Genomic DNA, 27,227 nt, shown 5'->3' with positions numbered 1-27,227 from the left:
TCAAAATCAGCAACTTTTACTCGGGTTAAGAGGCTAAACAGGAAGCATGGTACAACAAGATCTCACAGACAGAAGACTCAGCGCTGCAGAGAGGTGGCATGTATCTGTGAAGGTCTGCGAGAAATGTAAGATGCTCATGAGCCACCATCGAGGGAAGGTTTCCAGCACCTTACTGAATACATGACAGGATTTCAAAAACCTTTACCATTATCTGGAAGCGCTTAGATTTTGACTGAAGACTAAAGCTGGACTCAAATCCTTTGTCACAGTGGAACTAACATTAACAAATCTGACAAAGAAATAACCTAACAAGCAACATCAACACAGTTGTATGGCCGAAGCCCATTTGTAAATTCAATCAGTTGATACTTTAAACAAATATATACAGGACAGAGTTAATGAACAAACAATAAAGCATTGGTGGATACACAAATAAAGCATTGTAAAAAGAGTATTTTTCTTAATGTTTTCATAGTGTTGTTGTGTGCTTTGTTTCATGGCAGTGATCAAGGCTCATTACCACTAGCAACCAAAGTGTGTAATTACATGGTTCCACATTTTGTAATCCACAGATTTCAATGTTTTGCCCAATTAGACTAAGCCATCTCACCTTGAGCTACGGTGGCCGAAAGGTTAAAACGCGTTTCAACGGCCCAAAACATTTCCATCAGGAGAAATGCGCTTTAAAAAGGTTTCAAATATAAAAACGCAAATGTGCCAAAACACATGCAAATATAGAAACATCTTTAACGACTTGACAACACGTGTGCATCTTTTCGAAAACATTTACCAAACATATGCAACGTTAAGTGAAAGCACTGCACAAACAAAATGTTGCAAATAAAAAACTAAAATGTAAGTTTTATCAGCTTATTTTTAACAATGTGATCCCATGACTCCTTCTGATATTATTGCACATCTGCTGTAAGCTAGCTAGCTAAGGTAGCTAATCGAGTCATTACAATTTTTTTCAAGCCTTTATTTACCCAGGTGTATCCCTTGAGATCATTGAACGTCACCTAGCGATGCGGTCCCACTGCGGTCCCACTGCGGTCCCACTGCGGTCCCACTGCGGTCCCACTGCGCCCCCTGGTGTCCGTTGTGTTTTGGCCTTCTTGCTGCTTTTTTATATTTGCAGCGTTTCGTTCATGCAGCACTTTTAGTAAACCCGGCTCATGTTTCCTCAAGGTGGTGAATGTTTTTCTAAATGCTGCACATGTTATGTCAAGTTGTTGATGATGTTTCTTTATTTGCATGTAAAATGAAATACATTTGTGTTTTTTTATTTGCATCATTTTTTTATTTTCAAACTGCACCGTGTTTCCCCTCCTGTTTGGGCCATAGTAACACGTTTGGCTCTGTCGGCCCCATACTGAGCAGAAGGTCAATTCAAGTTTTTTGACATCATTTTTTTAACATTGTGAATAGAACCCCTGTGTACCTGATAGGACATTTGGTTATGAAGTAGCACATAATTAGTGCTTTGTAACTGAAATACATTTTTTCATTAATCTACAGCGTAGTTAACAAATATTTGTATGACCGGCTTTTAACACAGTGGCTGTGTATCTGACTGTCACAGGGACGATGATGTAATCCAATTCAAAATATAAACATTTGAAAATGAATGCACCAACATTAAAATGGCAGACTGAGAGGTGAAGAAAGACAGACACACTGCTCTAGAGGTACTGGCTGCAACACACTGTAAGCATTGCTCTACAACTTTGTAAATTGTCGGTGGATTAGTCACACTTCTGAAACCCACAAACTTTTATACAGAAAGACTTCTCGCTTTCTCATTATTCGATCTCATTAAAATACTCAGAGAAGCCTGAGTACGGAGCGAAGTCCCCGGGATCTGAAGAGGAGGACACAGATATTACTGTTACACTCAGGAAACAATGCAGACAGTATTACTTTAGCCCCAACACATTTAAAATACCCATCCCCTGTGGAATAATACTTCTGTTACTCACCTTCACATGGTCCTCTTTTAAAGGAGATGTCATCAATAGCAATATCACTTCGTAGTGATGGGCCTCGGATGGCTTCAAATATGATCTGAAAGAGACACAAATGATGTGACTATATATGATGTGCATATGTCTAATATGGATCAATTATATCCAGTTTCCAAATTGTATTGTTTTATATATATATATATAATAATTGTATTTACAGATTACAGAAACATATATTAATCTCTAATTCTAATATTGACTTTTTGAGTTCAGTTAACCAAATGATACAATAAAAAACATCATTTTAGGGATATTCTTTAAAACTGTTGATGGTTACATTTAATTGTTTTGTGATCTGTATATGCACTTGATGACATTTGTTTTCTTTCTCTTCTCATTTTCTGGAACAGTTATATTATTTGCAGTATATGCAGTCCTAATACCAGACACACCCTTTCTGTCGTTTCTAATTTGACTATACAAAATAAAAACGTTTAATGCACCAGTACTTAAAACGGGTTGGAACAGACCTGCATGTTTCTTGCTGTTCAGAGTTAGTTTGCTCATGGTTTTATTGCTTTATTGTATGTTGCTTTGGATAAAAGTATCAACTTAAAGTAATGTAATGTACTTGTTGTGCCATGCAGCCTGCATTAGTTAGATTCATTTAGTGAGCTGAGAGACGAGGGAGCTCTACTCTGTTCTGTATTTATTTATTTTTGGGGTTTTCTCCCTCTCCTTGGCATTAGCCAGTGGGACGTACCTGGTGTCGGACGTCACACTGGTAGTCCACCATCGCCCTCATCCAGCTGACGCTCTGCTCCCCCCGGCGTCTCCACAGCAACGCGTCCTGCTCTCTGTCGCTGCGGCGCAGGAGCATGCTCAGTATGCCGGAGCCAGACCCGTGCATGTGGTAGAAGAGGATCAAACACTGAGGGGACGAGGACCCCCGCAGGTCAGAGGTCAGCAGTCGAGCTTTGTGACCCGGACGCATCAGTGACGCCTCGATGTACATGAAGTAACCTGGGTGAGGCATAATGAAACATTTATGGGATGTTTTCTCAGTGGAGACGTGTTATTTCAGCTGTAAAAATACAATACACAAAGAATACTGTGTAAATTAGAAAAAAATTGTATTATCATCCAAAAGCCAAAACTGTCGAAACATGATGTCGACGTCTCATCTGAGATGAACATCTTTAGGAGTGGAATGATACATTAATCCTTTCACATCACACATGACCTCTGAATGAATGAACAAAGCAATGGAAGAGGAAATGACTCACCCACCCCAGTGGTGTGGTCTCCTCTGGGTCCTGTATAAGAGGTGGGGGTGTCTCCTCGCACTCGCAGCCAGTCGGCTTTGTCTCCTTTCTTATCCTGTATGTAGCCACAGACTCCACTCTCAAAGTCACACTGGCCCGGGAGGGAGCCTGCACAGCAAACACACACCGTCAATGCAGAAGGTGTGCATCAGCGCAGTGTGTGCTACAGTTTACTAAAACTCCAGGATCATTCTGGGATGGGTTCTAAGCTAACTAGTTAAGATTCAAGGCTGTTCCACTACCCAGCCTGCTCCTGGCAGCACTGAAAAAACTGAAACGTTGACTTTAATTAAATGTATTATGTCAACAAACTGTATTAGGTTAGTTGAAAGCAATAATATTAAGTTTAAATAAAAAATATTAGCTTCAACTTAATATTAAAGTCAACTTTTCAGTTATTTCAGTGTGATCTACAGTACCTGGTTGACTCAGGCCAACCCAGCAATGTCTGTTTCGTCAACGGCCCCTAACCTGAAAGAGAGACAAAGCAGCACCAGGGACCCTGGCCTAGTAAATATATATATGTAAATTGAACTGATTCTCAAATAATGTGTAGCGTGACAACCGGCCATGAATAAAGATAAATAATAAAATATTGAAATAAATACAATATAACACAATAAGCTTTGAAGAATATGGTGCCCCTGTATACTGTTAGTAGGGTTTGTACCTGCTGTCATCTGACAGTCCCCCAAGCTGACAGTGATGTCATCGATGGCTGCCAAGCCACACTCCCAGAAGTTCTTACATATGCTGACAAACACCACCTGGGAAACAGAAAGGACTGAATACTGACTGCTATCATCCATCCATCCATCCATCCATCCATCCATTCATCCATCCATTCGTCTGTACGACTATTCATAATTCGTCTGACTTTCAATAATCCATCCATCCGTCTGTCCATCCATCCATCCATCCATCCATCCATCCATCCATCCATCCATCCGTCTGTCCATCCATCCATCCATCCATCCATCCATTCGTCTGTATGTCTGTACGACTATTCATCATTCGTCTGACTTTCAATAATCCATCCATCCGTCTGTCCATCCAACATCCAACCACATTTCCATCATCTATCCATTGGTCTGTCCATCATCCATCCATCCATCTAACCGTTCGTATGTCTCTAGGCCTGGTCACCATCCATCCATCCCTTCATCAATAAGACGTTTGTAAATCATCCATCCATTAACCTGTGTATCCATTCTTCCATTCCATCCTTCCCAATCAAAAGCATTAACGTCCACATAAATCACCCATCATAGTGACCCATGTTTTATACCTTGGAAAGCATTGGCTTCATGTAAGTGATCTCCACCTCAGTCCATACATCCCTGGATGTGTGAGTCAGGCTCCAGACCTTCTCCTGGGCCACATTGTTCTCATCATAAATATAAAGGGCCAGAGCGTTGTCTACTTTCCTAAATCCATGAAGCAGGTAGTAGAACCTCAGGCAGTACTTGTGGTTCCCTGGTAAAAGGGGACCATGAAGTCGACCCACATAACCCGGCCTCGAAGAGAAATGAGTGTTAACCAGGAGGAAACAGCCTAGAGAAAATGAGACATAGAACACAATATAAAACAAAGATGATGGTTTTAGTTCATCAACCATATGTTAAACTACAATGGTATGCAGTGTAAAATACAATACAGCGTCCAGAATGACCATCGTCTTACCAATGTGTAAATATGAAAGGAACACATATACTTTCAGAACAATTTAAAAAACTCACACCGTCATTCAAAACTGTGACTTTTCTTTACTACTTCTATGATTGTCTTTCCAACAAATACTAACCCCACTCACTAAAATATACATTTCATATACTGCTTAGCTAAATACTTGATTCTGATTGGTCAATTTGGACATTCCAGTGGTAGTTAATTCTAGCCAGATTGCTGATGAAGAGAACAGACTGTTGCTGAAGAGGATATAGGGACTATGTGCATTCATATCATTCCCTCACTAAAATACCATGAAATACTTATTAAAGATTTCATTTTTTTTTATAGTAAAGAAAAAGAGAACAGGAGAAAGGAAAGTGAAGCGGTTATAAGACAGAGCGCTGGACGTCAGAGAAATCAAGAGAAGAAAACAGACAGGAAGTAAACACTAAAGGGAACAGCAGAAGAAGACAGACAGGAAGTACACACTAAAGGGAACTCAGGGTGTTTCTCAATCGCGAGTAAAGCTGCTGCAGAGCCACTATTTCAAGCATACTATGTCATCGAGTGCCGCCGAAGTACTGTTCCAATCTCCAGCATACTTGGAAATCTACCGAGCCCGGCGTACTCCGTTTGGAGAAATATCGAGGCTGCACATGAGTAGACTCCGCGGTCTTAAAATCCCCACAATGCTTTGCGCACGGACCAATTTCCCCAAATCTGTGGCGGAAGATGTTAGGCGGGGCCTCTCATATGACGCACACCTGCACACTTGCTAGCCTGTTCCACTCTTTGTTTTCCGAATGGCAGGAAGTATTCTTGCCTCGCTTCTGAAGCAAGTGACTCGGAAGACATGTGCTACCAAGCAAGCGTACTCGACATTGAGAAACACCCACGGTATGGGCTCTGGCAGTGTTTTAAGACTGGTTAATGGAAAATAAAATATAAACAGACAGACAGTAACAGAAAACCTCGATCGGTGCTGCAGTCATTTTAAGTTTGGTTGCTGTCGCTGCAGTTCCAGCAGTTGGTACAAACGACCTTTAATATTATGATAATGACAAAGTACATTTTCATGTGCAGAATAAATCTAAAAACGTTCATCTTGTCAAACAGCAGACATCCGTGAATTGTGTGTGTGTTCATGTAGGCATGTGCATTCTTTTGTGTGTGTGTGTGTGTGTGTGTGTGTGTGTGTGTGTGTGTGTGTGTGTGTGTGTGTGTGTGTGTGTGTGTGTGTGTGTGTGTGTGTGTGTGTGTGTGTGTGTGAGACTCACCTACTCCTGTGGTGTGGTCTCCTATCCTGTAGGCGTTAGGCTTCACTGACACTCGGCTCCACTCCTTACTGTCTGTTTTCTCCTGATGGTACAGACACAGCCCGTCCTCAAAGTCACAGTTGGCTATAGAGGGGTCAAAGTTCGGCTCTGGAATAAAAAACACAGCATCACAGTGAGCCCCCCCTCAGATATGAACAGTGTGCATCGTTCAACTAAAGGGGGAACTGGGGGAGGGGGTTAGGATGCTGGAATAAAAGACTAGCAGCTTAAAGTCTCTGCGTGAGAACCATTGCTGGTTGTAAAATGATTATTTGCAGGAAACATCACTGCTGGATTTGAATGACAAGTGACTAATTACCCATGAGTGACTCTCAGCCCATTGCTCCCTCTTATAATCAACCACCCTCAAATAAATGTAATCATTACCTATAATTTATTAGACTGCGTATTGAAGGCCTACCATGTAAAAAAGTACTTTTCTTGTTTCATGAATAAATAATCACTTTTTAAAAACAAGCACATTGTTTTGACTTTATTTGAATAAAACTGTTGTTTACTTTACAACGGCAGGTAATACGTTTATAATATGGTAAACATTTAATGTGGGAAATCCTGTGAGTGAAAATAACAATATACATTTCATATGAATACATTTGTAAAATTGATACAGAAGATAAGTTTGAGGCAAAATGCCTTGCCGGACTTTACCAGCCATAATTCTCTGGGAGTGGAAGATTAGTTAAAGGGGCCCTAATATGCTCATTTTCAGGTTCATATTTGTATTTTGTGCCTCTACTGTGACATGTTGCAATGTTTCAATGTTCAAAAAGCTGTTTAGAGGGTGAAAAGTGTTGCAGTATTAGAAAAATAAAGAGCTTTTTGAACATTAAAGCATGGAAACATGTTACAGTAGAGACACTACATACTGAAAATGAGCAGAAAAAGGCCCCTTTAACATTGCAGCCTCTAGTGACCACAAGTGAGATTTCACTTTCAGTGCGATACAGAACAGTCTGTGATTGTAGTTAACCACCCCGCCCTATAATCACCTGTGTCAGTGTGGCAGAATTCAGGAGAAAAGGAGATGTCATCTATTGCCACGTATCCGCCTCTGGCACTGTTAAAAGCCACCTCAAATACCACCTGGTAATACACACAGACATAACCAGCAACTGTTAACAGATGTGTGATGAGTAATGTGTGACTTCAACTCTAAGTCATCATTTTTCCTGTCTGAGTCTGAGAGAACATGCTCGGAGAAACGTTGTGAACATGTAGTGATAGATAAGACAGCTGTAGAGGCCACACAGTGACCTCAGTGTAGCATACATTCAGGAACATGGGTGAGTGAGTGGAGTGCTGCTTGATGGAAAAGGTCTGTACGACTCTTGGCTGGATCGGAAAGAGGAGCTGACCCAGTTAGTAAAGTTATGCAAGCTTCTTTCCACAGCGACAGCCGCCTGTGGGAGGGTTTCTGGCTGAAAGCACAAGCAAAGGAAACCATAAAAGTGCAGTGGAAAGGAGGAGTGTATGTGTATGTGTATGTGTATGTGTGTGTGTGTGTGTGTGTGTGTGTGTGTATATGTGTATGTGTATGTGTGTGTGTGTGTGTATGTGTATGTGTATGTGTGTGTGTGTGTGTGTGTGTATGTGTATGTGTATGTGTATGTGTGTGTGTGTGTGTGTGTGTGTGTGTGTGTGTGTAGTCCTGTTGCGTCTCAGATGCAGTGTGTTGTTTGTGTTCCCCCTCCCTTTGCCTCTCAGGGTCTGCTTGTGTGTGTGTGTGTGTGTGTGTCCACTCAGATGCACACAACACAGGTATGAGACAGAGAAGTACCAAATGAGTTTTCTTTTCGATGATATACAAGGAGAAATATGATCTTTCTAAGACAACAAAGAAATGTAATAAAGGGGAATAAGAGACTGACAGTAATATTTGCCAGTACAGCAGCATGTCTGACACGAACACTGGACATGGAAAGAGTTTAAATAGGATAATTACAAAGGAAACAAGTCAGCAGAAACACCTTTCCCATATAATTACCTCTAAAAAAAATTAACAGGAGAAGAAGCCTCAGTCGACCTTTAAACTGAACCCTTCCAAGTATTCAATTTAAATATATCAGTTTCCTAGCATGATATTTCTTAGCTTCACGTGAAACTCGGTGGATAACAAATATTATGTAAGGCTTCATAGCAGTCCACTAGTTTTCAGTGCTCCTATCCTGAGGCTGGGGAGTAGAATCCGAGCAGGCCGTGTTCCAAGCCTCCTTTGTGGAGGCGGCTGCTGGGAGTTGTGGTCAAAAGGTCTTCAGAGCCTGTCATGGAGGAAAACTCAGAACAAAAGGTCGACACAGACACACAGTGAGGCCGAGGATGAGCTTTTCTCCACAGGCCAGAAGGATCATTGATATGCAGGCTTCCAAGCCTCAAGACAATGGTCTCTGCTGACGACTGCAAAACAGATCAGAACCTATGTGGCAGAGGCAAGCCTCCAGGAAGAGAGCCTGCTGTTGAAGCAAAATGCCATAGTGTCCAAACAGAGATACTACAACTCTGTGTCAGTCAGTGAAGTGATTTAGGCCGAAAAATACTTTTTCCCATTGACTTTCATTGGGAAAGAGATGTCTAATAAGCAGCAGATATCTTTTTTTAATGGAATTCAACTTGCCAGTTAAAAAGCCCTTATATAAATGTTAGGGCATAAAAGTTGTAAAATGCACCGAGACCGGCTGTAACGGAGCTGATCGAAGTGTGCATGCTCTATGGGCGCCATGAATGGAAGATCACCTGTACTGTATCCAGTTCTCTTCATACATCCATTTATGAGCAGATATTTATGGGAGGAGGATGAGATCCCGTCTTTAAGTGCCTAGTTTCTATTGACAACAACACTGTATTCTACATGTCCCATGATACAACTCGATCATATTTTGTATCAGACCCAACCTCCTGGCTCATTCCTTCCAAAAACCATTGGTTGCTTTGTGACAGTTTGTTGTGTATATGTTGATAAGAATGTTCTGATCTATAAGACACGGTTTTAAGTATAATGTATGGTTTGAAGTCTGTGAATGTGATTCCTTCGGGATTTATGAATGAAACTGGTAGACTAGTAAATAAAATGTACTCAGACGATGTAATACAAGTTGGATGGATTTAGAGTAGAGACAGTTAAGGAAATAAAAACATAGGGGATGCTTATCTTATCTTTTAAAGCATCAGGCAAATACATAATATCATCTTGCTTGCACAATGTAGTCTTCTTAGCATTCAAAGAAGACCCACATATCCACATATGGAGCTGAACTTCTCTTGATCATTGTAAATGCTAGCTCCAGTACTGACCTCCAGGGGGTGGGGGGCCTTGATATCCACACTGACCAGAGTCCAGCCAGCTGTAGCAAACACCTCGGGCCTCCACATGTCCTCGTAGTGTCCCAGCTGGTCTCTGGTGAACAGTGAGAAGATGTTCCCCCTCTCCTGGTCTCTGTTGTAGTAGAAGGACAGGCAGCCGGCCAGGGGCACCGTGGTCATGGGGGAACTCAGTTTGGCTACTTCCTGGAAGTGCTTGGCATACACAGAGTCCACATACATGTAGTGTCCTGGAGCAGGGGAGAGAGAGATGAGCTGAGGGGACACAGTTATGGGAGGTTCATTTACAGGACGTGTGTGCTGTTACGCTTTGTGTGTTGTTACGCTGTGTGTGTTTTAACGCTGACTCATGTATACAGGTATTCATACTCATAGAATGCAATGAGCATGAGGTGGTGCAGGAATGAGTCTGAACCCCGGAAATGAATGAACATTTTACTGCTACCTCTACTTGAAGTGGATAGATTATGGATGACTTTTGGTTTGATTCCCTAAATAAGGTCTGAAATAAACACACATTTCCAAGATGTTCATGTTCTGTTCTACGGCATAAAATAACCCACTGGAATGTCTCAAGCTTTTTTGTGTCTTAAAAAATAGCGATTGCGCACTAAATGAGGTTATTAAAGTCATCAAACCGAACATTAGCCGCCGTTATGCGAAAGCACGTGACCACAATGTAGTTCCTTTGTAGCGTAACATTAGCTTTTCACTTCTGGCGATTTGCATAGTTAATATGTGGAGATTATCGTGCTGAACAAAAGGTGTAAGTATCATAAACATGTGTTGACATTGAAAAATCCAACAGAAAAATGTCATTGCTTGTAGTCGAGGGAGCCCTTGCTATGCTAACTTCCGCCTACACAAATACGTAATCACTGCATCACTCTATTCTAATCACTCTATAACAATGACCATGTTGTCGCCTTTAAACATATAATGCAGAGTCGGTTAACCTGGAATTTTTCATCCATACCAAATCAAAAAGCAGTTCATTTCATTGGCTAGCACAGCTCCCTGATTACAGATGCTGCCTTCACAACCATAAATCCATGTAAACTGACTGTCAAACTACAGAGCATTTATATGCATCTGGATCCAGATTGTTTTAAATAGGTACACCATGAACTGTTAAAGGTGGGAATATAAGAGAGGATGTTGAACAGGACAGTGATCTGTATAAAGAAAATGAGGCAGCTGGGGATAGTGAGAATGTCCATAAAAACTAGAGGACTTCAAAGGCTTTATTTGGAATATGCACAATAGCTACAGCCTAGTTTTGGCAATGAATCTGACGGAAATGAAATCTAAAGCCTCATGCTCCCACAACAATGCAACATATTATATACCTAATATAAAAGTAAAATAAACAAATTGTGGAATAAAGTAGTGCAAAGACAAAATGATTTAAGTAGGTTGACTTAAGTCTAAGACAGTGACGGTGAATCTCCTTTGGAATTGAAGGCCTGCAGGTGCAGAAAGCAGTGAGTGGGCCAGCAGTCATACCTCAGTACAGTCCAGAATACTGCAGTAATAAGCAGTTGGGAGCCGCAGGCGCAAACAGCTGACCACAGTAGTGACAAAAGGAGGCTGTATGTTAAGCCATACTTTGGCTGAATGTGTTTGGAGAGTTTGGAACGTACAGATCATAGAAATTGACAGAAGTGGAATGTGTGGAAGTAATGGTTTGAAAAGTTTCTATGGATATTATTTATATTTTTAAACTGCAGTATGTGCTCATGTGTTGCATTGCTGGTGAATAAGCTACTGCCTGAATATAATGAAAGGCAGATTTTCCTATCAATACAATCTCTGAGCAGAGGACACATTTGTCAAACGAAATATCTTGGTTTGTTTTTTCTTAAAGTGGACCTATCATGCTATATTTGAAACATATATTGTAGGGCCATACCTATATAAAACATGTCTGTGAAGTTTTTTTTTCAAAATACCAAACAGATCATGCATTTGCTCCTCTCCAGCCCTGTTTTTACAAGGGCTGATTCTGCTTTTGTGGCAGACTACAGTGCCACTTACAGGCCTGGCATATGTACTACAGCATCTCCAGCGCTTTCGAGCGGTCTCTCATTCCCCTGATAGGTGGAGAGTTGCCCATATAGGCGGAGCACCCCTTTTCTGACGTCAGAAAAATTCAAATAATAATCAGCTCCGTTGCAGCCCCGTTTTTAGAGATTTGGGTATGGAGGAAAAGAGTGAGGGTTGTGTTTTCTGACACTTGGCGAGTTCCCTGACACACCGGGGACACATATTCATGTATAAAAGACGTACAAAAGTGGATTTTGCATGATAGGTCCCCTTTAAGGTGATATTGTTCGGTTGTTTTACATAGTAAATGGACTGTACTTATATAGCGCTTTATCCAGTCTTTAAGACACCTCAAAGCGCTTTACATACTACATGTCGTTCACCCATTCACACCCATTCATACAGCAGTGTACCTAACTCTAGGAACTAACATTCATACACATTCACACACCGTTGGCCATGCCATCGGGAGCAACTCAGGGTTAAGTGTCTTGCCCAAGGATACATCGACATGTTGACTGCATGGCCAGGGATCGAACCCACAACCTTCTGGTTGAAAGACGACCGCACTCCCTCGCAGCCACAGTCGCCCTGTATATAGTACACTTAAACTTGTGTGTGTGTGTGTGTGTGTGTGTATGTATGTATGTATGTATGTATGTATGTATGTATGTATGTATGTATGTATGTATGTATGTATGTATGTATGTATGTGTGTGTGTGTGTGTGTGTGTGTGTACCTCTCTGGTGATGTGTGCTGTGATTGACAGGCACGCTCCCCCCGACGTACCAGTTGACATTTGGGTTCCAGCTGTTGCTATATCCACACAGGTGATGCTCTTCAAAATTACACTCTGAAAAGTACAGACAACCATTACTCCTTGCAGATACATAAATACAGTTTCATATCAGACTTAACAACAAAGGTAAAAACATCAATGCTTAGAACACACTGACCTATACAGTAACCAGTGACAATGTGAATTTCAAAGATGGCCACGCTGTTCCCTGAGCCACGTTCAGGTCGACCTTCCAGCAGAACCTGTGGCAGGAAAAAGAGAATTCCAAACATAATATTCTGTCACCATAGGTTAAATGATATCATTATAAATAAGATCAGCATTGAATGACAACAAATCAAGTCCCATCACATAAGAACCATAGCAAATCATGTCACTGAAGTACTCGATGAATTGCCGAATTAATGAATTGTGAAGAAGGTTGGATTTACCTTTGTACTTCACAATATGTGTATTTAAGTACAGTAATTGACCAAATGTACTCAGTGACATTTTAGATTACATTACCTTTTTAAGATTAAACAACTCAAAGGTCATGTTTTTGAATCTATATTAATCTGTTGAAAAACTCAGACTATGTACGTTTTGAAATCCCAACCAATTTTAATATTGGTTTGCATCACGCAATGAGAAGAACTTCCCTACTTTTTGAAAATGTATTATTTACTTTACTGGTAAACACTGCAGAGATTGGAAGTGGTGTGATATGTTCATATCTTTATTAGGAACAAACATAATAATATCTGCCCGGCCTAAATCATCCCCTAAACATCAGATCTATCCGCACAGTATGTCATCACATGTCATATCAAGTATTATATCACATGCTATATGAAGTGTCATATCCTATGCCAAAACACATGTCTTATTATATGTCACATCACCTATATCATGTCATAATACAGGTTATATTCCATATTCCATCAGATGTCATATTACGTGTCATATCACCTATCACATCAGATGTCATATTACCTGTCACATCTCATGTCATATCACCTGCCACATCACTTATCACATGTGAAATGACATCCCATACCCCATCACATTGCCAGCCCTGTTGGTCTGCCATTGTGAGTCTGGGAATGACTCTGACTAACTTAGAAAGTGTGAAAGATTTCACATCTGGCCACACAGAGAGACAACCCTTCCAGGCAGTGCACTGGAACACACTTGTCAGTATTATAAGTACTAATCCTCCAGATATAAACACTGGGCTGCCTGCGGCCATGCTTAAGTGATTTGAGAGAACAGCCAGCCTTTAAATATAGCTGTGTCATTACTCTAATGGCGCATTTCCATTGCAGGGCCTCGCTCAGCTTAGTACGGTATAGTTAGGCCTTGTTAGGCCAGGCTCACTTTATGCTGCGTTTCCATTACAGTTTAGTAGCTGGGGCAGTAACTATAGTAACGCAGTGTAGGCGGAACCGTGACGTCATCTTCAATGCGAAACACAAAACCAACATCAGCCGTTAGCTGTTAGCACTCAGAGCTCACAGCTCCTCATATCTGTTCAGAAACTAGACAAAAGTTAAACAAGTACAAACCACAGACTGCCTGTGTCATGGTGAATACAGTCGCTGCTTTATTTATGTCTGTATAGGCCGTTGTTGTGAGTGTGGACGGTCGGAGCATATACTGCGTTAGCTTAGCCGATCTCCATTCAGAAAACACGCATTTTAAAAGGTTTTTCGCCTGCCGTCTGTCTGCAGACTTGTCAAAGCATTAATTCATGGTTTTTACTAACCGGTATCAGTATGTTGTTACTTCGGCATCATTTTGAAACGTGTATTACAATGAAATCACGGTCAAATATGTTCATCTTGTTGTAGTTGTAGCCCCCTTGCCAGCGATTCCCTCTCTCTAGTTTAGCATACTCAGCTCGACTCAGCCTGGTTGTTGGCCCGCTAAGAACCTCGATTTTATGGGGCCAAAAAAACTGTGAAATAGTACCCGCTAGCCGGTACTACGCCTAGTGGAAACGCAACCAAAAACGGGCCGTGCACGGCTCGGCAGGCTTAAACCGCGCTGTAGTGGAAATGCGCCATAAGTAACAACATGATGTAGTTTTCTTTTCCTCTCATAACTCATGAGACTCACAGCATGGTTTTAAGTTATTACACTTGAGCCATTTATTTTGATTTCACAGTCTGTATATATTCACTTTAGGAATTGTTCTGGATGGAAGAGGTTAGCACTCTTGTTGACAATAAAGAAGCTAGTTAAATTTAGAAAGAGCCTGAGATGACATCACCATGCTTTTATAACACTTGGCCTCAAACTCACTCTGTGTTTTGGAGCATTAACTTTCTTTAAATTACAAAAAAGCAGGTGACATTAGATGCAACTTGAATAATTCATACAGTAAAGTCATGTCAATACATGCATGTATTAACAACCATTTACAGTAAATAATTAAATTACAAATATTAAACAACCACTGTGAAAACACAGCTCATTAATGTGCGTGAAGTACTAAACATGTTTTATTGGTTGATTTTAATTTAAATATAAATATAAATCAAACCAAAAACACCTTCACTAGCTGTCGATGAACCCCTGAAACAATCACCATATTCAAAATCCTCCACAAGTCATTAAGAGGAAGCCAGTGCAGGATCTTGAAACTTGTGTGATCAAATGTTCTCTTCCCAGGCAACAATCAGCAGCATGAATACATCAGTCTCACAAAAACTGACTGGGACAGCAGGCTCCTTTCTAAGTGCTAAAGGTTGTGTTGCAAGTATTGCTGTGGAATAAAAGAAGGAAAGACAAATACCTGCTGCGATTACCCTGTAGCAGCTAAGACACATTTTAAGTGTAGAGACCTATGAGAAATGCTATGTTGATAGGAATGCCTGTGACAGCTGATCGCAGGTGGAGCACTACTTTGCAAGATTTTCAGTATAAGTGGAACAAATATTGAATTGAATACAGGTGCACTCAACAGATGGGGTGAAGACAAACTACAACTTACCTGGTAGGGGGTGGTGCTGTTGGGTAGGTCCACACTAGCGATGAGCCAGCTGTCAGAGGCTTGGTTGGCAGTCCACATCCGGTGGTCAAAGTTATCCCCATCTGGTCTGAGGAAGAGCTGCAGGGACCCCCCCCCGGTGATCTGGTACACCAGCCTCACACAGCTCCAGTCCTGTTGGTCCAGAACCGGACTGACCAGGACCGCCTGCTGCTGCTCCTTCAGGAGGGCGGAGTCCACGGTGATCACATGACCTGTGACCACAACATACATTACATTACATTTAGCTGAGGCTTTTATTCAAAGCGACTTCCAGAGGATTCAACCATGAAGACACATTAGCTCCTGAAAAAACTGAACCGTTGACTTTAATTAAATGCATTAGATTTCACATAAGTGTATTAGGTTAGTTGAAATATTAGGTTGAACTCAATATAATTGCTTTCAACTAACCTGATACAGTTACCCGAAATTTGTTGACAATACATTTAATTAAAGTCAACATTTCAGTTTTTTTTAGTGTATGAATAAGCCAAAAAAAAGTGCTACTGAATCTCCTTCATAGTAAGTCCAAACTGTCTTATTGGTACGTACAGAAGTGAGATATATTTTTATTGGCCAAGTTGCAGTTGCAATTTGCTGTCCTGATGTAAATGGGGAGCTTGTTCCTTAAAAAAAGGACCCAGCTGTATGTGGTGGGGCACCAACATGCTAAAACTATTATAGTATGGAGCCTATATATTATATGTATATATATCGTTCTTCACTGTATCGTGTACTCTCTAGTTTAAGGCCACATTCATCAAATTTTCTGAACTAAAACGTTTACCTACTGGGAACTTTTTTGTCGGGAGCATCCAACAGGGCACTTTAACTGCAGTTCTGTTTTTTTCCCAAACAATGTGGCACCAACAAATCAGCTTGGCAGACTTGTTGTTGGATTCAAAACCCTGATTGCAAAGTCGTTGCAATGGGAATTATAATATGTATAAAATGAAATATGAACTCAAACTGAATGGACAAGCATCCTAAAGGCATATAGATGTAGATATTCACAGGAAGCATTGGAAGACATGGAGGGAGTTGAAGGCAGTGCTGTAATAGTGCAACATTGCAGACCATTCAGCTTTGGATATGTATTTTTGTTGTTGGCTATATTTAAAATGAAAAGAGACAATAATGTATTTCCTGAAGCAAATAGTTGTTAACGGAACGAGAAAAAGCATTTCTATCTCCCCTTTATCTAACAGCTGAGAGTACCCATTTGCACATGTTTGAGAGAGCATTGAGGCAATTTAGTGAACATAAACAGAGTTTATGGAGAGCTGGCTAAAGTGCCATCACTTCTAAATGTGGTGGGGAGGGGAGACGGGGGATTCACAGTTGTATCTGTGATCCCTTATTTGGTCAAATGAAGAGAATCCTCCTGGCAGAAGAAGTCTTTGAGCAGAGAGATACCCATGAGTAGCCGACAAATGTAGCAATGCATGCAGGAAATACATGGCTGAAGGCTAAAGGAACATGCTGCTTAGAATGATAAACATCATGAGACACAATGCAGGTTGACCGTTTAGGAATAATGCTGTACTGAGGTTTTGGTCCAAAGCAGTGGTGTGGGCGTTGGACGCGGGGGTACGCCGTACCCCCACTTATTTGAAGCATGATTTTTTTTTTTAACAGTCTAATAAATATAAAACTATTGCCAGTGTTATCAGTTGCAAGTGTGTATTTGTTGTAATAATGACGAAAACAGATTTCACAGTAATTATAATAAAAACGTAGCTCAAGCATTTATGCAACTTGATTTGAAGCGTGTGTGTGTGAGGGGCAGCACCGTGTGTGTGTAGGGTGACCAGGTGTCCCGCTTTGTGTGGGACTGCACAGTGCACACACAGCATTTTTATTATTTGTCCCGCGTCCCACAAATTGAGACAATATGTCCCGCATTTGAGTGACAGTCGCGCAGAAAGGCCGGATCGGTTCGCTGACGGCCGGCACCGCCCTTTATTATTATATTGTTTAAACGGCATCATGTTGAGCTGACAGGCGACACAGAGGTCCACAGTGTACCCCCCCCCCCCTGTTGACAGTTCACGAGCGCGTCCATAGTGTCTCCCCCCGCCCCGTCCACCCAGTAAAAAAATCCCCACTACACCACTGGTCCAAAGACTAACCAAGTTTCACACTGTTCATCTGCACCAGCACAGGACTATACAGGGGTAATATGGATATAGACTGATGCTTTAAAGGGGCCCTTTTATGCTTTTTGGAGTCTTCCCTTTAGTGGGGCAGATAACCATAACAGTTGTGCATTTTGTGATACAAGCATCAAATTCGTACACTTGTAGCCAAAGACATAAAGAAAAAAATGAGATATGGAGGCATCATGGATTTTCAATATGGCGGCCATTTTTCAAGATGAACTGTTGTTAGATGGAATTTCATATTCACGATGAATATTATATGATAGAATCATCAAATGTGGTACAGTTATAGCCAAAGACATGCAGAACATGAAGCCATCATGAATTTTCAATATGGCAGCCATTTTTCACAATGGCCGCCAGTGACAACTGTTTTTAGATAAATGTTCATGTTAACCATTAAACATATTTAAAATTCATGATGCCTCCATATCTAATTTTTTTCTATATGTCTTTGGCTACAAATGTACCGAATTTGATGCTTGTATCACAAAATGCACAATTGTTATGGAATTTCTAGCTAAGCTGCCCCACTACTTCCCTGTAGTGTGTTCTATAGAGTTTTGTGCATGTAAATGGTGTGCAAAGGCTAAAACCCTTGTGTTCCCTCCGGAGGGAGTTTCTCTCCCACACACGTAGGAAGCAGTACGAGAGCAAACCAACAAAATATTCCTCACCGTTATTGAACCTAAGTTCCAAATTCACTATTATTCACTGCAGGAGAGGAGCTGGGGGGAGGAGAGGTTTGTTTTTCAAAGTCCTTTTTATTTATTTATTGCAAGGATACAGTAGACCACTTTCTAGAGGAGGAGCTAGGAGAGGAGAGGTTGATTTGGTTTTCAAATACCCTTTAGTAAAATATTTCATTACAGAGAAGAACAAACAACAAAACAACCAGTCACCCCAACACAGGACTTCCATGCACCCACAGAGCCTAAAATAGCCCCCTACAGCCCAAATCTGACTGGAAGGCAGCACATGGTCTATCATGTGATCAAAGGTGTATTCCACCCTCCAGGACCCGGTTCCTGCGTGTCAGCCACATAGCAGCACCGGATACAAAGTTCAACAGAATATCCTTCTTCTTGGCAGAGTACTGCAGAGGAGAGGAGAGGAGAGAGTGGAGGTCTGTGGGGAGGAGAGGAGCTTGGGAGAGGAGCTGGGGGAGGACAGAGGGGAAAATATAATGTAATGAATAGAGGAGCAGGGGGAGACAGGAATTAAGGGGGAGGAAAAAGAAAATGGAGCTGGGTGGAGGTTCCAGACAAAAAATAAGGAGCTGTGCACATTTAAATCAACGTTTCAGATTATCCTGATGAACAAAACATGTAATCATCAACGTGTGTTTGCCACAGAGCTTATTCTCTGCAATATCGCCAAAAACAATGGAAAAATGTCATTTAGTTGAGGGGGAGGTCTGTGAGGCAGGGGGGAATGTTTATCCTGTCCCAGCAGCGTCTGATGTCTTTGTCTCTGATGTCTCTGTTTACTGAGTATAATCACCTAGGATATCCATCCTGCCCTGAACCACAAACTCTGACTTAAAGTGGACCTATCATGCTATATTTGAAAAATATATTGTAGGGCCATACCTATACAAAACATGTCTGTGAATTTTATTTTTCAAAATACCAAACAGATCACCCATTGTAGCCATGCCTCATACTGCTCAAACCCCTCTTTTGAAGCCCTGTTAGAGAAACGCGGATCTTGGGTCCTTAGCTTGCAAAAAAGAAAGAAGAGGAGGCGGAGCTAATGCCTGATCAGAATTCTACCGGAGATAAAGTTAAATTCGGTTGTGATAAAACGCCATCCTGTTTAAACCACGTCAAGGATTATTTCTGAAACAGTATGGAGCTCAAATGCTTTTTCTCTTGCAGGTTTATCACAAGGTGAGTTCTTTTTTTATTTCCTGCTTTTTAAACACATGTGCTCTCCAGTACAGGTTAGCTCTGAGTGTTAGCGAGGCTTGCTAATGTAAACAAAGACGAGACTACGTCCAAAACACGTCAGGCATTGTTTCTGATAGCAACTTTCTGTGGGTCCGCTGCCGATTTGATGTCAGTTCGGATGGAATCTGTATCCGCTCGTTGTACCCCTGTTTTTAAAAGATTTGGGTACGGAGGAAAGGAGAGAGGGTTTTATTTTCTGACGCTGCGTGAGTTCCCCGACGCACCGGGGACACATATTTATGTATAAAAGACATCACAAAGTGCATTTTGCATGATAGGTCCCCTTTAAGTTCTTTTTTTGCTGTAACCTCCTCAGCTCAAGCCCACATTACCATGGCAACCAAACAGAAAACACCACTGTGGTCCCCTCTTTTTTTTTAGAACCTATTTATTGCCACAGCGGGTGTAGTCTATCAGCATGTGCCCGCTCAGTCTGTGGTTCACCACGCTGGAGCTGCTGTTGGGTACGGCTGTCTCCAGCTGCAGGGAGAACACGCTGAGAGGACTTGGCTGGAAGAAAGATGGCACACACGATTTACAGTGCAGCCACTTATCTCAACTGTGGGAACATTAACTTTGCTGACAGATTATCCTAAACAGAGGGAGTTGCTTCGCTGGACAACAAGACAAAAGGGGAAGTCAATGAGAATGTGTGACTTTACACGTGGCATGTGGGGACACATTTCTATAATCCAGGAGATCAAAACACAGCACACCCCACACTGTGACATTTCTGAGTTGTATCTAATGAACTCATCTTTTAAAAAGGACATATTCTGCTCATCTTCAGGTTCATATCAGTATGTACAGTAGTGTCTCTACTCTGTGACATGTCTCCATGCTTTAATGTTCAAAAAGCTCTTTCTTTTCCTCATACTGCCTGTGCTGCAGCACCTCTTTTCACCCTCTGTCTGAAACCAGAGCCCAGTCTGCTCTGATTGGTTAGCTGGCTGGCTCTCTTGTGATTGGTGAACCGCTTAGAGATGTCCCGCCCCTTAGCCTATCATGTACAATGTGTTGGAGCGCTAGCCAATAGATGCGTGAGTGAAACATAGTGATGTCACTATGTTACAGAAGTAATCAATGGAGTCCAATGGAGGCGTTTCGAGAGGGGAGGGGGGAAATCTGCAGGCCATTTACTGTACACCCACAAAAACCTATAACACATTATAGGAAAGGGAAAACCCCAAAAAGCACAATAGGGCCTCTTTAACAATTGGTCACTTGTTTATTATAGTGATTCATTATATTACTTTTAAGTCAGGTCAACTTGTATAACTTGCCTGGCGTCTCCTTTTAAATACCGAGAAACTGTAAAAGGGAGTTTTACCTGTAACATCAAAAACAAAATGAGAAATTGACACGTGTACACTTGGTTTCATGTTGTTCATTATAAAGATACAGTGAGCTGACCCTCCCCCACACAGATCCCATGATAATGATTCAGAACTGATCTTTGTTTGACTGTAGCTGCTAACAGTACCATTAGTGGCGCACACACACCTCCTCTGATGTGCTGTCTGTTTCCCATGTGATATTGAGCACAGATAAGTTATAACCCATTTATAATACTTCTATTACATCACTTTTGGAATGGAATAAGATTCTAAGTAGTTTCCAAACACATGTCCTCATCTACAGCACATTTCCCTTTTTAATGAACCCAGAAAAGTTGGAATAAACATCCATTGAGTTTAATTGTATCAATAGTTGAGCAACTGTTACGCATGTATCTGTTTACAGTGACCATATTTATTATAACAATAGGCAGTTTTTAATTCCCATGTAAGGTATTTTGACATTCTAGTTCTATCACAGGGTTAGGCTCAGTGTACAGATTGTGTCACTTGCACCACCTTCTTTAACTATTTTATTTGTATTACTTCTTGCACTATTTTTATTTGTTTTTACGTCTTAGGTATAATGTACAGTATGTTGCACAGCCTGGGACCTTAGATTCTCACAAGCAAAACTACATTTAGCTATTGTGAATATAACGGTAAAGTCTTTAAATATTTTAAAGTATTGCTCAAATGAAAATGTACTGGGGAGAGGCTTATAAAAAAGCATCTCAATCCCTCGTAAACACACAATATTCTAAAGGCAAGGAATGCATATCACTAATATCGCTTTTGACCAAAAAATAGCAGCAAAGTGACACAAGGCCAAGGACCTCGGTGACGTTAGTAACAGCTCACCCTATTTAATTGGTGCTTTAGATTCTTTGTAAATGATGCAGTATGTAATGCTGGCAAGTGGGATCTAGTGAGGGAGCATTTCATTACAAAAACATCTTCCCTCGTGGAATTTTAACCGGATAATAGACGTTTTTTGCGAAAAAAAACATATGTCTGAATGGCCTCTTTAGGCCATGACGTAAATAAATGTCCCAGCCATCATTTGACACTGTAAGGTAATTAAGGGGGGGTCGAGGAAGATGAAAATGAGGAAAGAGGCTGAGGTGACCCAGCAGTATCAAGTATTTACTACAAAAGAGAGTCGGGGGGAGACGACACGTGACGGCCCTGTGTCTGCAGACAGGATATCCTGAAGGAGCGGCTTTATGACAGGGAAAACCCTGGTCATGTTTTATTAGCCATCTCAGTGACACACACACACACACACACACACACACACACACACACACACACACACACACACACACACACACACACACACACACACACACACACACACACACACACACACACACACACACACACACACACACACACACACACACACACACACACACACACACACACACACACACACACACACACACACACACACACACACACACACACACACACACACACACACACACACACACACACACACACACACACACACACACACACACACACACACACACACACACACACACACACACACACACACACACACACACACACACACACACACACACACACACACACACACACACACACACACACACCAGGAATGAGTCCTTAAACCAGAAATGAGTCAGCATACAGTATGTACCACTTCCGGTTCCTTCATCTTGAGAACGAGTTTAAGAGATTTTCAAGTTTTGTTCTACAACATAAAATAAGTGAGAGAATACCACATTATTGAATGCCCGGAGCTTCTATGTGTCACAGAGGTTACTAATTAGTAACTAAATGAGACTACTAAACATCATCACGAACATTAGCCGACTTTAGCTTAGCGGTGGACACACTGCCATGCAACCGTAATGTAGCTTGTTTATAGCCTAACATTAGCTTTTCACTACTGGTGATTACATTAACGCAGCGTTTCTCAAAGTGTGGGGCGCGCCCCACTGGTGGGGCGCAGAGATGTGATAGCTGGGTCGCGAATGGACGCGATGAACGGGAGATTATTATTTTATTTTTTTAAATACATTTTTTGGACCTCAGGCCGGAATCGAACCTGGGTCCTCGTGGGCGGTAGTGGACTGTTACAGCCGGAGACTCGCAACGGCGGTGGACTTTCACAGCGCCGGAGCCACCGGAGCCTCGCAACGGCGGGTGTTTGCGGCGGCGGATGTGGTACCGGCGCTGTGAAAGTCCACACCCCACCTATGCCAGAGCCAGCGGCCCACCGAAGGCAGCAGCCCACCAACGGCAGCGGCCCACCGGGAAAAGTCCCAAATCTCCCGATGGCCAATCCGAGCCTGCTCACACACACACAACTGAAACCAAAATAATTTACAGACACATGTAAAAATCTTTCATACACACACACAACAGCGTTGCAGTCGGGAAGAAAAGCAATGTGGAGCGGCACCTCACCACTTCATAAGGAGTTTAACCGTGACACTTTTCGAAATCCCGTTTGTGTCCCGCCACTTTAAAAATAGGCCTATGTTTATTTTATTTTTTTAACGCAAGCCGTCATCGCCACGGAGGAGCACACAGCCTCTGTGAGCGAGCGAGACAGAGAGAGAGAGAGCTAGAGAGAGCACACCTTTAACTATTTAATATAGCCTAGTTGTAAAAAATAAAGTAAGAAATCATTCCGATGTGTACTATAGGACAGTAAAAAAAAAAAAACAGTTTAAAAGGGGAGTGATTAGTCAAATATGCATAAATAAAAAGAAAGAATGCTAACTAGGTAACATAAGATAAGAATAAACAAGTTTAAATGATTTGTTATTGGTTGTGATCATATTCTAAAGATGTTTGGAGTATTGAAAAGTATACAGCTCCCTTTCATCTGAGTGTTGAGAGCTGTATCCATCAATTCATGTTGTGCTCAAAGTGCACCAGATTGATGCATTTCACTTCAACATTTAAAAAAACATCTTCCGGGGGAGCATGCCCCCGACCCCCCTAGAGGAGATGAGGTCCACCCCCAAATAAAGCAGGTTCAAATAATTAAATTGAATACATTTTATTTTAGTAAACACTGAAAACGGGTCCCACAGACCCAAACAGCACACAAAGGTTAAAGGTCAGCATATTATAATGTTAAAATGTGCTAAATATATACACTGCAAAAAAAAAAAAAAAAAGAATAAAAGTAACTCACGACTTGTTTTATTTTTTGAAAGTAGCTCTCATCCTAAAAAAGGTTGGAGACCCCTGATATAGAACAATACATTTGATCATTTTAAACTTGGCCTACCATTTTATTGGAGCGATGAGGAACAGGTGGGGCTTGAAAAGGCCCACCTGTTCAAAGTGGGGAATGACAGAAAAAGTTTGAGAACCACTGCATTAACGCTTCAGAAATCATAAAGTGGTGTTCATGTGTGGAGATTATCCTGCTGAACAAAACGTGTAAGTACCATAAATGTGTGTTTGCCACAGAGATTATTTTTCTGCTATATTCCAAAATCCAATGCTTTTAGTGGAGGCAGCCCTTGCAATGCTAACTTCTGGGTCGGCCTACAGAGATTTGTCATCACTGCACCATTTTATGTCGCTTTGGAATAATGCATGTATGCAGTTGCCTTTTCAACATTGGGGTCAGAACTCCAACATGGCCGCTAGATGGTTATTGAATTAAAAAATAATTGTCATTTAAAAATAAAAATCTGCTGCACAAAAAGTATTTTTTACAGTTTTAATTAACCATTGAAAATATCCTAACCCATTGCAATATATATAGTATATAGATAAACTGTGTGTATAGCAGAAATGTTAAATGAAAACATAGTCTTAATGTGCAGCCCTGACTCTATGCATAGGATTATACACAGTGTCATAGAACAAATCTACGCTAATAATCAATCAGTCAATAATGAGTGACGTAGATGTTTTACCCTTTTCACGGCAGAAAGACAGCGTGAGACAGATTTTAAAGAATAAAAAAGGACGTTAGTCTTGGTGATACCATTCAATATGTTGTGATACCTTAAGCAAGTCAATATATTGGGACATTTCAAATCAAATGTGATGAAAACTAAGTATAAATAACACACTGTATTCATAGAGTACCTGAGTATGAAATTGTTTTACTTTTATGCAATCCCAACAGTGGCATTATAACAGTCCCTGAAACATCCAGCATTGGCAGCACTTTCTGAGCAATATGAGGCGCTATCTGCCACAAATCAATAGTGTTTTTGAGAATGCAAAACATCTCAAGTTCAAGTGTTTCTACTTTTTGCAGCACTAGGGGAAACGATTGTAATACTGAAACAAACTCCACCTACTATTGTGAGCCAAACTGCACATTGCCAGAGAACACACAACCAATAAGATATGACAATATAAAAGGATGAGCTTTGAGGCTAGTGCCATAATCCTCAAATTCCCAGACAAAAATACTGAGCACAGAGGCCTCACAGAGAAGTCACAAACTAGTTTAAATTCTGGTTTCTGGTTACTTCTCCCCCTTTGTTGCCATTATTGCTTATATAAACATTAAAATGACTTTATTAAACAACAATACCTCACAGCACATAAGGACTTGCAGTGGCCCTTCATTTCTACATGTCTAACATTTGACAACAGCAAGTAACATAAAAGGTGTAGTCAGAACACTGTTACATTACAACAAATTGGGGGACACTATCAGGATAAACATTTCACTAAAAACCCAAAAAGAGCATATACTGTAGTGTTTGTTGTAAAGGATCAGATGTTATCTCTTCTCTGTAAGCTGTACTGTTCTGTAGGATAATACTTTAAGTGTGAATCTATACGCCTACTGCCTGAATCTGCTTTATGGTTTTCACTTTCTTTGCTTCATTTGTTCTGTTTTTAATGCAGAAGGTGAACCTATATGTTCATAAAATAGTGTGTGTGAAATTAACTGTGTGTATTAAACTAAAACTGAGCATTTTCTGTCAGCTCAGATTTTATTTCTGCTTTTTTAAACTGTAGTATGTGCTCATGTGTTTCAGTGTTGGTGTATAGGCTGCTGTCTGAATATGCTGAGTGACAGGCAGGTTTTCCTGACTACAGACTAATCGATGATTTTCTCCATGCGGTATATAAATGGCAGTATCGGAGACAGTGAAGTATTGCAAGTTTGTTTATGTCAAAAAGTAAAGCTTGTGATGGCGCTGTACCTTCTTCATTCATGCTCCAGGTGCCATACTCCGGGTCTGATGTATAGCCACAGGTGCCCAGCTCAAAGTTGCAGGAGCCGGGCAGAAGCTGCTGCTGGGCTCCGAGGAGCCGGACCACCAGCAGCACCGTGAGGAGGGGGCAGAGCGTCCAGGCTGCTGACGTCATCTCTCAGGAGGTCCTTACACCTTATGGTTGCTTATCCTAAAACATCAAAGACTAAAGTTAGAAGATTTCTGGTTCAACTTTCTGACTGTTTCCCCAAGGTAATCATTGGTGTTCAGTACCTTTTAAGTACATTTACTCACTGTAATTAAGTACAATTTTGAAGTACTTCCATTGTTATGTTACTTTGTAGCTACTTCTACTTCACTCAAATTCATAGGTAAATCGTGTACTTTTACTAGCTTTTTTTGCTTTAGTTGCTTTACAGATTTGGATTAATGATGTGAAATATAATCAACTCTTAAATCAGACTTTAGTTACACCTGGAGTAAATTCACAAGCTACCCTGCAGTATACAAAGTCATTCAAACTAGCTGCACCTTTACCAGCTTTGAGAACACTTTAATGATCAATCATTATAAAACATATCATATTATTCTGAAATGGACCAATCTGCACAATGACTACTTTTGGTAGCCTACTTTAAGTAGCCTATATTTTAATACTGATACTTTTATACTTTTACTTGAGTAACATTTTTAATGCAGGACTTTTACTTGTAACAGATTCCTACATTCTGGTACTTCTACATTTACTAAAGTACCACCTCTGACTACAATAAATCGGATTTACCGTGCAGAGTGAGGCTCGCGCTGCTCATCCTTTCCGCGGTGTAGCGTGAAATGTATTTCCGGTGGTCGCCCGTTAAGTCCACAAGAAAACTTCACGGCGAAAAACTCGTCCAAACTCTCAGGGTTGTTTTTCACATGTTGTAACAAAGTCAGCAGGAGAGATGGATGAATGGTGGAGGAGGGGGAAGGGGGAGGAGGGGGACGAGCAGTGCTGCTCTCCGCCTACTGATGATGAGCCGGCAGCAGGGCCGGCCCGGAGCCCGCTGCTGCAGGGCCGCATCCAGCCCGCTAATGGGGGGACCGGGTGCCCGCTTTGTGCAGGACTGTTTTAAATAA

At 41.2% G+C, this 27,227-nt stretch overlaps 1 protein-coding gene across 1 annotated transcript; it reads right to left on the bottom strand.

The window, feature by feature from the left end:
- mamdc2a (MAM domain containing 2a) lies at nt 1-27,031 on the bottom strand. Its single transcript, XM_034117686.1, has 14 exons — nt 26,893-27,031; nt 26,097-26,298; nt 15,436-15,686; nt 12,616-12,700; nt 12,399-12,512; nt 9,586-9,842; nt 7,287-7,380; nt 6,238-6,384; nt 4,578-4,843; nt 3,960-4,056; nt 3,251-3,397; nt 2,728-2,987; nt 1,980-2,064; nt 1-1,861 (listed from the first exon to the last, which is right to left on the bottom strand). Exons 2-14 carry the CDS (start codon nt 26,260-26,262, stop codon nt 1,803-1,805), a joined length of 2,028 nt encoding a protein of 675 aa, XP_033973577.1. The 5' UTR covers nt 26,263-26,298; nt 26,893-27,031; the 3' UTR covers nt 1-1,802.
- Between the last annotated feature and the right edge of the window lie 196 nt (nt 27,032-27,227).

The sequence above is a fragment of the Trematomus bernacchii genome, unplaced genomic scaffold, assembly GCF_902827165.1.
Source record: "Trematomus bernacchii unplaced genomic scaffold, fTreBer1.1, whole genome shotgun sequence".
Classification (NCBI taxonomy): Eukaryota; Metazoa; Chordata; class Actinopteri; order Perciformes; family Nototheniidae; genus Trematomus; species Trematomus bernacchii.
Note: the sequence above shows the minus strand (reverse complement) of the source record. Positions and strands in the feature narration are given on the sequence as shown.